The sequence below is a fragment of the Salvia miltiorrhiza genome, chromosome 6 (assembly GCF_028751815.1).
Source record: "Salvia miltiorrhiza cultivar Shanhuang (shh) chromosome 6, IMPLAD_Smil_shh, whole genome shotgun sequence".
Classification (NCBI taxonomy): Eukaryota; Viridiplantae; Streptophyta; class Magnoliopsida; order Lamiales; family Lamiaceae; genus Salvia; species Salvia miltiorrhiza.
Genome location: NC_080392.1, coordinates 38,326,740 through 38,339,178, shown reverse-complemented (window position 1 = coordinate 38,339,178; position 12,439 = coordinate 38,326,740). Strand labels below are relative to the sequence as shown.

General features: G+C 40.3%; 1 protein-coding gene across 1 annotated transcript; it reads right to left on the bottom strand.

The window, feature by feature from the left end:
- Positions 1 to 6,649: 6,649 nt before the first annotated feature.
- Positions 6,650 to 8,371, bottom strand: LOC130990880 (uncharacterized). The gene is made up of 2 exons (XM_057915107.1): positions 7,481 to 8,371; positions 6,650 to 7,396 (listed from the first exon to the last, which is right to left on the bottom strand). The coding sequence occupies exons 1-2, from the start codon at positions 8,369 to 8,371 to the stop codon at positions 6,650 to 6,652; spliced, it is 1,638 nt and encodes a 545-aa protein (XP_057771090.1).
- Between the last annotated feature and the right edge of the window lie 4,068 nt (positions 8,372 to 12,439).

Here is a 12,439-nt window from a genome sequence, read left to right as displayed (position 1 = left end):
CGTCAGCTTGGTGGAAGATGTCTTTTTAGGGTTTGGCGGCTGGGAGGCGTTTTCTAGGGTTTTGACGGCTAGGTCTTATAATCTCGTCAATCCAGGTCGGCTATAACCCTTGGGCCACATGCAATATATCCAGCTTGGTTGTGGATTTAAGTCGATCTATAGCTTTTCGGGCTAGACGGACCAGTCCGTTTGACTAGTTGGGCTTTTTAGGATTGTGCCAAACTGGCAAAATAGCTTGGTGGGCTTAGGCCGAATGCAGCCCGACTGTTTAGACAATTTGGACCTAAAGTGGATAGTCAACCTGGGTCGGTCCAGGTTGATCTTGTGATGAGTATAATTTCACTTATTGGGCTAGACGACAAGTTTTCTTAAGTAATTGGGCCAACCTGTTAATGATCCAAGTTGGTCCAAGGTTTGTCGGGCTGGACTGGCCGGGTTTGTTCGGCTCATTAGTCCAGCTTGGAATGTTAATTGGGCTTGAGCCAAGTTGACGAATTTTGCCCACTACAATTACTAAATCATCAATATAATATTTTGGACTCTTAAAAGTCCAAACTTCATATTGAAACATTCCAAAACTAATTAAAATAATAAAAAATACAAACAATATAAAAATAAAAAGATAACAATGAATATATCTATACAGAAAACATAGCTAAATTATATAAATCTACATAATTTGCTAAACTTTAATTGCATTAAAAATTATTATTGTTAAAAAAATTATGTAAATAAAAAAAACACCGAAAATAAACAAAATAAATATAAATAAAAACAAAGAAAATAAAGAAAAAATGTAGGTGTGGGGAGAAGAAAATCATTTTTTTATTAATTTTAAAATTTTAAATGATTATAGTTTTTTTATTTGAAATTTATTTATTACTAGTTTACATCAAATTAAAGATCTTGTTATGATCTTTAATTTAAGATGCATATTAAATAGTTTTCATATATTAAATTTAATTTTTTTAAAAGACATAAAATATAGTACTTCCTTCGTCCCACGAAACTTGAGCAACTTTCTTTTTCGGGTTGTCCCGCATAACTTGAGCAGTTTCCTTATATGGCAAAAAAAATTTCTTTTATTCACATTTTCACTTTTTCACCTACCACACTTAACACACAAAATACCAATTTCTTAAAATCCGTGCTGAAAAGAAGTTGTTCAGCTTCGTGGGACGGAAGGAATAATAAATAGATGATAAGAGATGCACTACAAGAATCTGACCGATTACCGACGGAAAATTCTATCGATAAAGCCATAAATTCCGTCGGTAATTCCATATACCGACGGATCACCGATGGCGGTCGTACGTCGCCGTAAAAATGGTCGGTAAAAATTTTACCGACGGAATTTGCCTCCGTCGCTAAATTACCGACGTAAAGGACAGCGGACGAAGCAGGCGTCGTCTGAAATCAGCGATGAAAATAGCGACGAAAATGACCGTCGGTATTAGCGACGGAAATAAATTACGTCGATAATTTCTTTTTCTTTTTTTTAATATCAATCTAGCTTTATACCCCACAAGTATTTTGGTATTTATAATGTATTTTGAACTTAGTTGCAGACGTTAAGACGAACTTCCCAGTAGGTCACCCATCTTAGTTGTGTTCTAAGTCAAGCACACTTAACCTTAAAGTTCATTTCGAGTAGTCACTAGTACAGAACACGCGTATTATTGATATAACTAGCACCTATTAATTCATTTAAACTCTATTTCACTAAACAATATCATGTATTCATAACTTTAGAATATGTCGAGATGATATCTAAGACTTGTGGTGCTGACGAAAGAATGACGGTATATATACGATCGAATTTAAAATAATAAAAAAATTTAATATTATCGCTAATTAAAAAAAGGAAATATTATTGTTGAAAATAACAATAAATTTCAAATATTCTCAATAATTTAAAAATGAGAATAAAATAGAATATTAATTAAAAATAATAAAAAATATTTTAAAAAAATAAAAATAACAAAAAAATTAATAATATTTACCGACGGATTAGTTAAAAAATAAAATAAAATAAAAAATAAAAAATAAAATAAAATAAAATAAAAAATAAAAAAATAATATTTAACGGCTGTAGTGGATAAAATCTGACTGACCAGAGGTCAGCGAAATCCTCGCCAGAGGAATCAGCGAAGTCCTCGCCAGAAGAGTCAGGGAATTCCTCGCCAGAGGAGTCAGCGAAGTCCTCGCCAGAGGAATCAGCGAAATCCTCGCCAGAGGAATCAGCGAAGTCCTCGCCAGAGGAATCAGCGAAGTCCTCGCCAGAGGAGTCAGCGAAGTCCTCGCCAGAGGAATCAGCGAAATCCTCGCCAGAGGAATCAGCGGAATCCTCGCCAGAGGAGTCAGAGATCCCTCTGCTCTGGCAGAGGCGCGACCCCTCCGCTCTGGCAGCGGCGCGATCCCTCCGCTCTGGCAGAGGCGCGACCCCTCCGCTCTGGCAGCGGCGCGATCCCTCCGCTCTAACAGCGGCACGATTTCTCTGCTCTGGTAGAGGTGCGACCCCTCTGCTCCGGCAGCAGCGCCATAGTAAACATTTCAACACGAAAGTATACAAACTGGATTATAAGCTTACGAAAACCTAGTCAAACATGGGTGACTAGGTCAAACGGAAGTCGCGGAAGATCGTTTCCTAAAACATAGGAACCGCTAGGGTTTCAAAGAACATTCCAACTAACCCTAGCCCTAGTCACCCCTCCGCGGGCCCATGACCTATATATACTACTTCACTAACACAATCAGGGTACGCCGTCATTGACATTCATACTGATACTTACGATCACACACTCTCACTATTTCCGGCCATCCCTGCGCTCTCGTTCCGCCTCCACGCTCTCAAACTTCAAGGGTTCCGGTTGCTTGACTAGCCCCGCTAGTTCGGACGTTCGTCACCCCTACATCCAACATCGCTCATTGGCTCTGATTCAACTTCCGGGACACCCCGATCTCCCGAATACTTCATTTACTATCGTCTTTCCCTCTATCACTTATTCATTTCAATTACGTTATTTATGTTTATTACTTATATCCGTTCACTGACTTGAGCGTCGGAGGCCCTTCCATCGACACCCCCACCGGTGCTCTTCGGAGGGCTCTAACGTTACTTGTGGTCTCAGGTTGCTAATGCCCGTCGATCCTGACGTGACTGACGTCACTTCCGCAATTGTCGGATTCACCCCCTACAACGGCAGATTATTATTTTTCTCTAATAATTCTGTCGGTAAACTTTTAAAAACATCTTCGTCGGAATTCTGCCGTTGTTCCGTCGGTAATAACCGACGGATTTGATGAGAGAATTTTGGCGTCAAAAAATTATTTTCAAAACTGTGTTTTCATTTTTCACACACACACACACACACACACACACACACACACACACACATATATATATATATATATATATTCATGGGTGTTCATGGGTGTTCTACATATAATTCATACATTTTAATTAGTTTATAGTTTATAGTCTAAGAGGAGTTTTCTGAATAGCCCTCCCCTATAAAATAGGAACCATTTTCAGCCCTTGGATCATCAAGATCTGCGGTTAATTCATCACCTTGTTGGAATAATTCATGGTCCTGAGTTCGAATCCCACAGGTAGCAAAAAATTTAATTTTCATAATTCATACATTTACACAGCGGATTCATGGGTGTTCTACATATAATTCATATATTTTAATTAGTTTATAGTTTATAGTCTAAGAGGAGTTTTTCTGAATAGCCCTCCCCTATATATATATATATATATATATATATATATATATATATATATAGGGAGGGGTTCAAATAAGAACCATTAAATAAAATAAGAACGGGGAACCATTTTAAGTCATTGAAGTTGTACTGTTGAGCTTCCAAATGAGATCTTATGTCCCACAATTTAGTGTGTAATACCGTGTATCATTCTTAATTTATTTATTTTATAATTATTTATTGTAAAATAGAAAATGTTATCATATTATGAGCTCTAATTAATATTTATCACTCAAAATTGAAATTAAAAAAAATTATATATCCTTATTTTGAATTAATTACTTCAAATAAATATAAAAATAATTATAAACTCTAGTTGGATGAGTGAGCCCTTGTTAATTAATTTTTTTATTATAATAAAGTATAATAAATTAAAATTAAAAAATATAATTAAAAATTATAATAAATTAAAAATGGTACATCGTGGTATATACGTAGACAATCCCATTCGTCAAAGCTCCATCGTTAATAATGTACTTATCATATGGGTACACGTACACGGACATAAAACAGGGCAATATTTATTTTTATACATTACACCTTTTTTCTTATTTTTTATTTTTAGAACGAAGAAGAGCTATATTAATTCAAATCGGAAAGAGCAATATTCGAAAGCCAAGTAGAGAAACCTAACTTCCAAATCATTACATCAGATAAAGACAAAGCTAGTCTAGCAAGTTCATGAGCGGCTCTGTTAGCCTCCCTACGAACATGTAAAAAATCCAACACTACCGTCTCACGAGCATGAACGAAAGCCTCATGCAAATCGTCACATAAAGAATCAGAACCATGGTAAGTATCATAAAGCAGATGGATCGCCAAGACAGAGTCCGAAAAAAGAACCACGGGACCCAAATCTAACGATAAACTCGCTCCCACAGCGATATTTTCCTGTTTTGAAAATCCCAAAATATCAAAACATATCGTAATGCTTTATTAAAAAAGATTAAAACTTAAAATATTCGCAATGCCAAATGTTGGACTTTGTATGATCTCAAGATCTCCCACCATGGTAAGAAAATACTCGGAACTTTGTATAATTTTTTTTACTATTAGAAGCAATTTATATAAAATTATCTCCACCATGATGATAAGAAAATACTCGGAACTTTCCTTGGTATAATTCTTTTTTACTATTAGAAGCAATTTATATAAAATTTCTATTTCTAACGTGGGGGTGAACCCACTCATCAACAAAATTACAATTAATTGTACATTAAATTATTGTTTTTTATTCATCTCATAATTTTGACAACACTTTTATAATGTTTCAATCATATGATTTGGAAGCTATTTCAACGTCTTAATATTTTTAATGTTGAAAATACATTATGTGATAATCAAAATTGATACTCCCTCCGTCTCAATTCAATAGGTCACGTTTTCTTATTTGGACGTTCCAATTAAATAAGTTGCTTTTTAAAATTGTCACGACCGGGCTTAACTAATGATAGTTAATCCGGGGAATCATGACCAAGGGAGGGAATTAAGAAGCGGGAATAAGAAAGGGATTAATTTGTAGAAGTGGATCGAAAGTTTACACTGAACCGTAAGAAAATTTTAATGTATAAAGAAGTCACTCTTTATAAACTTGAAAGGATTTCACAAGCCAAAGATGTAATTTACATAAGAGAATCACAATAGAGAAGACCCATTGTGATCTTTACACAAAATAAGTGTTCGAAGCGGAAGACTGACTGGAGAGGCATGTTAAAGACATGCGTCTCGAAATATACATTCAAACAAAACAAAAGACCGCTCGACACCATCTCATCATCGTCTCTGCTCAACCTGCACATTTATAAATACATACATGGCTGAGTATAAAATACTCAGTGGGCACATGCCAAAGATACGTACATGCATACTAAAGCTGTAAATTATCATGCCTTTTCTCATGGCGTACAGAGGTTTTAGTAAAAAGTCTGCACCCACTAGTCATTTACTTGTACTAAAGTTCGTCTGATCAGACTATGTTCTTTTGTACTCTACCATATCTGCAATGATAACTGTGTGCCGAGAAGGTGGCCACCTTCTACGGTCACTGACCGGCCGATATGTTAAACCGGCTCACGGTCCTAGACCGGCCGATACGCTAAACCGGCTCACGGTCTTAGACTGGCCGATACGCTAACCGGCTCACGGTCCCTTGTGTACACTAATCCTGTCTAACATCTGGATAGAACAGGACCCGGATTCGATTAACTGCTGGTGTCAGATAGGTATCATACATAAATCTTAAAATTGATAGGCAATGATAATAGTTCGCAAGATTTTATTCAACTGCAACATAATCTAAACTTTGATTTTTATATAAGAAAGCCCACCTGATTGTGGTCTGACAATCCAGGCGATTCTGAACTATGGATTCACCTTTTCTTGTATATGACCTTCAGTATAATTTAACTAACTAAGTAAATAACGAGAAAATAATATGGATTTAACTTAAAAAGTACGTGTGTGGGTCTTAAGGTGATATTCCTATTTGGAATTTATGGACTGAAGACTAACTGCTATTTGGCAAGCTTATCACAAATGCCAACACAGATTCAAATGCAGTAATCATCACTCTAATCGTACTAATTAATAAATAAATACTTTCTTAGAAATAATATGAGTCCTCTTTTTCTTTTCTTTTTAGAACTTGATTCTCTCATAATCTGGTATCTATTAGGATAATAAATTATTAATAGCTACTTAAAAGAATTCTATATACTTGAATACTTTAATTAATCACTTTTAATTATTAGTGAATAGCTATATTAAATAGAGGTTTTTTATAAAAGAAAAAGAAAAAAGCCTTTGAAAGCACAGAAATGCAGACTAGAGGCTCGAGACTCGGAAAGGAGCTCGTCAAACAGGAAACAAAGTAATAAGCGATTTAAAAACCATTCAAAAAATCGTCCACCTCCATTTCGTCCGAGCAACGGCCTGTGGCGATATTATTCATAACACGCAAACTAGCACTTCCGCTATGATCAATGACGAAGTCCCTCGGCTTCTGACCCATTTCCTCCGCATTTCTGAGGCGGCTTTTAATGCTATCTTCCTGATTCTGTGGAACGCGCGGACGTTCCATACCTTTTGGAGGACGTCCCCGTCGCTTAGGCGGTGCTTGCTCAACAAGCATTTGCATTCCTTGGCTAACCTGCGCCTCTAACCGACTGATACGACTATCAATATCTTCTGGAGCAGTAGTGTGCGAGTCTTTGCTTTGCCCACCTAAATCACCATCCAGTTTTTTAGCCTGGTGACCAACCAACTCTCCAGCTTGCTCAGAATTGTGAGCTTCATCCAAATCAGCAGCAGCTGTAACAATCTCAGTCGGATCCCCAGCCGGCATCTCCATCTCAATTTCCTCGTCCACCTCGTCCTCACTACCAGTCGTCTTATGAAGCTCCTGATCAACCGAAACCAACACCGCTGCCTCCGGCTCGTATAACGCTCTCTCCTCAGAGCCATGATCGTCAACCCTCTTGGAATCCAGAACTAGGTTACTGCCAGCCATCTCATGGCCTTCATTCTGGAAATAATGCTGCTGCACCCCCGTCGCCAAATGGCTAAAACTAGAAGTATTGTTCTGCTGTTCCCCCGTTGTTTGCACGATTGGGACAACATCCTTCTTGCCCTACTCCACAATGTGCCATTGTTTATGAGTCACCACACCAGACTGATTGTTAGGAGCAGCCGTCAGATTTTCCTGAATAGCTACCGGCTCCACACGTCGCTTTTTTCGACATGTTTCTTGAGAATGCCCAGTTATTTTGCAACGACGACAGTAAAGAGGCAAATTTTCAAAGACAAATTCAACATGGAATGATGTATCCTCACCATCAATTAAGAGAGTAGAAGGTAGATTTTGCGACATATCGATTTCCACAAGGATTCTAGCGAATTGTCCGAAGTCACGTCGTGCCGACGCTCCATCGATCTTTAAGGGGTGACCCAAATATCTGCCAATTCCAGAAATAACCTGTGGGTTCCAGTATTCTATCGGCAGATAGTGTATGCGAACCCAAACGTCCGCCAAAGGGGAATTCTCTTTGAAAGGATCAAAATTTCGAGTCCATTCACGGAGTCGGAGGAGCCCTTTTGAGAGCTCCCAAACTGCCTTTCCCTTTGTTGTAGCCTTATCTTCAGCTGTAGTAAATCGGAGAGTGAAATAACCTTTTCCCAAAGGAATTAGTTGCCAATCAGAGGCTAAACTCCATAATCTCTGAAGCTCCCACTTTAGTTCCATAGTTGATCTCGGTTTGTCTCCTTTCTGAAGAAACAAACGTCCTGTCAAAGCAAATTCAAAGGCCTTAATCTCCTTAAGATATAGATCCTTCGGTATTTTGAGGAAGAACTGATCGCCCTCCTTAGTAGGCCGCAGATCATGAAAAATGTGAGCAGCCAAATCCTGTATTTTCACCGGCTTTTTGCCAGTAGCCTCCGCATAAGAAACTCTATCGTCATTCTTAGGGGAGATGCTAACAATGTCGGAATAAGTGAGAATCTGGGTGGATTGCTTATCTGTCAGATTTGAAGAATTACCAGAAGATCGCATTCCGACGGCAACCGCGTCGGGATCAGTACCCGACCCCCTGGGAGGCAGACGCATACCATGGGAGAGATCAGGTTTAGTTCGAACAGCAAAGTTGGAAGAAACCGGGGGAAGGTTAAGACCCCCCTTGTCTCGACCGATGATCGGCGAACTGGTGGCCATCCGCCGGAAGGGTGAGCCGGAAGGGTGGGCCGGCGCGGTGCAGATGCAGGCGGCGAGAGTCTTCCTTTGCGGTGGGAAGGTGACGGCTTAGCCGTTGCTGGGTGCGGTGGCCGTGAGATTGAGAGCTGGGAGCCGCGGTGCAGTCGCGCAGCTGAGGGTCGGCGAGAGACAGAAGTCGCGCAGCGAGATCCGAGATCTGGGGCAGGCGGCAGCGCGTCTCAGCGGCTGTCGCTGCTCCTCCGGCGCGGTACGACCGGTGCAGATCTGGAATCGCCTCTTTCCTCTCTTCTGCTCTCACGCCAGCTGCTGCTCCGGAACGCCGGCTGCTGCTCACGGAGGAGGTCGGAACCTGCTGCACCGGAGGTCTGGACTGGTCGAAGCCACCGAGAGTTCGCCGGTCAACGGAGGCTGGGAGGCGCGCTGCTGCTGCCTGCTTGGCGCTTGTAGGTTGCAGCGCTTGACGGGGAGGTCCGAGGCGGCGAGGCCGTGGCCACGAGCTACCTGAGAAGGCGCGTGTGGCGTCGGCGGCGACGGCCGAGAGAACGAAAGTCAAGTCTGGCTGCGCAGAGCTTTCGCTTCTCCGCGTGCAGAGCCTATTTTGTGGGATCTATGCCAAAAAACTTGTTCGCTAATATTTTCACCACGCCGCAAGTATACGGGTAGTTGTAATATATGGAAGCAAGGTCGTATCCCACAAGGATTAGTAGTTCAATCTAGTGATTATCCTAATTCATTATGCTAGAGCTATTTTGACTAAACAAGGAGGTGAGTGGTTTGATTAACTAACAAATTCAAAGACAAAATAAGAACAATCAAACAAAGTGGATTAATTAAGTGATGAAGGTGGTTTAGGGATTAGGCATCGATGGATTAGCAATGGACTTCAAATTAGCTCAATATTAGTCTTGATATTCCTATTTATCTAGAGTGATCTCCCCACTAGTTCTAGCCCCCTCCCGGACGACTAAAACGGTAGATTACGGGTCATAGTTGCCGTCCCCGGTCAACTTCTAACCTATAACTCCCAAAAGCACAAAGGATCGGTAAACTCTCACCCAACTCTCAACCTCCCGGTTTATTGAGTCAATATGTTTCAAACACCTTATCTATTGCAATTATCCTCTCCCGATTCAAAGTGCAAATTAGAAATGCATAGAATGTGGCCAACAATCCATACAAGAAATAAATAAAGGGTTTGAAAAGATAATGTGCAAATGAACAAACAAGATTTATATTGAGCATAAATAATCAATCCATTACAATAATCATCTAGCCTAATCCCCAAATCAAAGAGAAATTTAGCCTATCATGTTCAACAATAACATACCTAATGAAAAGAGAAACATAAATGAAAGAGAGAGAAAGAATGAACAAATCCTATTGAGAAGCTTGCTTCAATCCTCTCTCCTCTTCAATGCCTTCTTCAAATGGGTAGGAATGAGTATTAATGGGGGTTAGGGCTTGGATATGGAGGTAGGAAATGAGTATTGAATGTAGGGGATGATGAATAATGTGAGGAAAAGGGGGAGAAAGGGGTTTAAGGGCTGAAAAATCCGACTGGGGCCCACTTGGGGAGTCTCCGCTCTTTTCCCGCGGTCCTGGCCCGCGGCCGCGGGGCGGCAAAACTTGTTCGCTATTATTTTCACCACGCCGCAAGTATACGGGTAGTTGTAATATATGGAAGCAAGGTCGTATCCCACAAGGATTAGTAGTTCAATCTAGTGATTATCCTAAGTCATTATGCTATAGCTATTTAGACTAAACGATGGAGTGATTGGTTTGATTATCTACTAATTACTTAACAAATGCAAAGACAAATAAAACCAAATAAGCAAGTGGATTAATAAGATGATTAAGGCGATTTAGGGACTAGGCATCGATGATTAAGCAAAAGACTTCAATTATAGCTCAATATTAATCTTGACAATCCTAATTATCTAGAGTGATCTCCCAACTAGTTCTAGCCCCCTCCCGGACGACTAGAGCGGTAGATTACGGGTCATAGTTGCCGTCCCCGGTCAACTTCTAACCTATAACTCCCAAAAGCACACAAAGATCGACATACTCTCACCCAACTCTCAACCTCCCGGTTATCGAATTGATATGTTTCAAACACCTTATCTATTGCAATTATCCTCTCCCGATTCAAAGTGCAAATTAGAAATGCTAGGCTAGATGATTATTGTAATGGATTGATTATTTATGCTCAATATAAATCTTGTTTGTTCATTTGCACATTATCTTTTCAAACCCTTGATTTATTTCTTGTATGGATTGTTGGCCACATTCTATGCATTTCTAATTTGCACTTTGAATCGGGAGAGGATAATTGCAATAGATAAGGTGTTTGAAACATATCAATTCGATAACCGGGAGGTTGAGAGTTGGGTGAGAAACTTGTTCGCTATTATTTTCACCACGCCGCAAGTATACGGGTAGTTGTAATATATGGAAGCAAGGTCGTATCCCACAAGGATTAGTAGTTCAATCTAGTGATTATCCTAAGTCATTATGCTATAGCTATTTAGACTAAACGATGGAGTGATTGGTTTGATTATCTACTAATTACTTAACAAATGCAAAGACAAATAAAACCAAATAAGCAAGTGGATTAATAAGATGATTAAGGCGATTTAGGGACTAGGCATCGATGATTAAGCAAAAGACTTCAATTATAGCTCAATATTAATCTTGACAATCCTAATTATCTAGAGTGATCTCCCAACTAGTTCTAGCCCCCTCCCGGACGACTAGAGCGGTAGATTACGGGTCATAGTTGCCGTCCCCGGTCAACTTCTAACCTATAACTCCCAAAAGCACACAAAGATCGACATACTCTCACCCAACTCTCAACCTCCCGGTTATCGAATTGATATGTTTCAAACACCTTATCTATTGCAATTATCCTCTCCCGATTCAAAGTGCAAATTAGAAATGCATAGAATGTGGCCAACAATCCATACAAGAAATAAATCAAGGGTTTGAAAAGATAATGTGCAAATGAACAAACAAGATTTATATTGAGCATAAATAATCAATCCATTACAATAATCATCTAGCCTAATCCCCAAATCAAAGAGAAATTTAGCCTAACATGTTCAAACACAATAAATCAAAGTTAAAGTTGTACATAATGAAAGAGAGAGTAAGAAATGACAAATCCAATTTATGAGCTTCTTCTTCCTTCTCTTCTCTTCAATGGTCTTCAATGGTAGATGGGTGTGTTAAAGGAGGCTAGGGTTTAGTGTGTGGAGTGTTGGGGAAGATGAGTGATGGAGAAGAAGAATAATGAGAGAAAAAGGGGAAAAAATGGGGTTTAAGGGCTGAAAAACGCGACTCCGCTCTTTTCCCGCGGTCATGGCCCGCGCCCGTGGTGCTCAAACGTGGGCAAAACTCAGGGAACCCGCGGTCCCGCCCCGCGTCCGCGGGTGGTGACCGTGGGGAGGACCCGCGGTCCCAGCCCGCGGCCGCGGGTGGTGACCGCGGTACACCCCTGGAATTGAGCACCTAGCCCGCGATCCCACCCCGCGGCCGCGGGTGGTGACCGCGGGCGATACCTTCCCCACGGACGCGTGACCGCGGCCGCGGCCTCTGTGCGCGGCTGACTTTGTCGGCCCCGTTCTCCCTCGTCCGAGCTCCGATTCGGGCGCCGTTCATGCTCATGGATTCCTCTCGAGACGTACTTCGATCCTATGCTCTCACAATTCTCCAATCAACTCTTGATTTGCCCTGAAAATACTCAAAAACTATACCAAGCAATCAAAACTTCATAAATACTCAAAATTGGGATACAAACACATATATGCAATCAATTCATGGGGAAAAATGACAACAATTCGTGTGATATTGAGGTATGAAATCCATGTTTGTCAACCCTCCAAACTTAAAGCGTTGTTTGTCCCCAAACGACAAAAAGAAAGAAATAAAAGTAAACAAACATGTAAGCATGAATTGATGTCATTT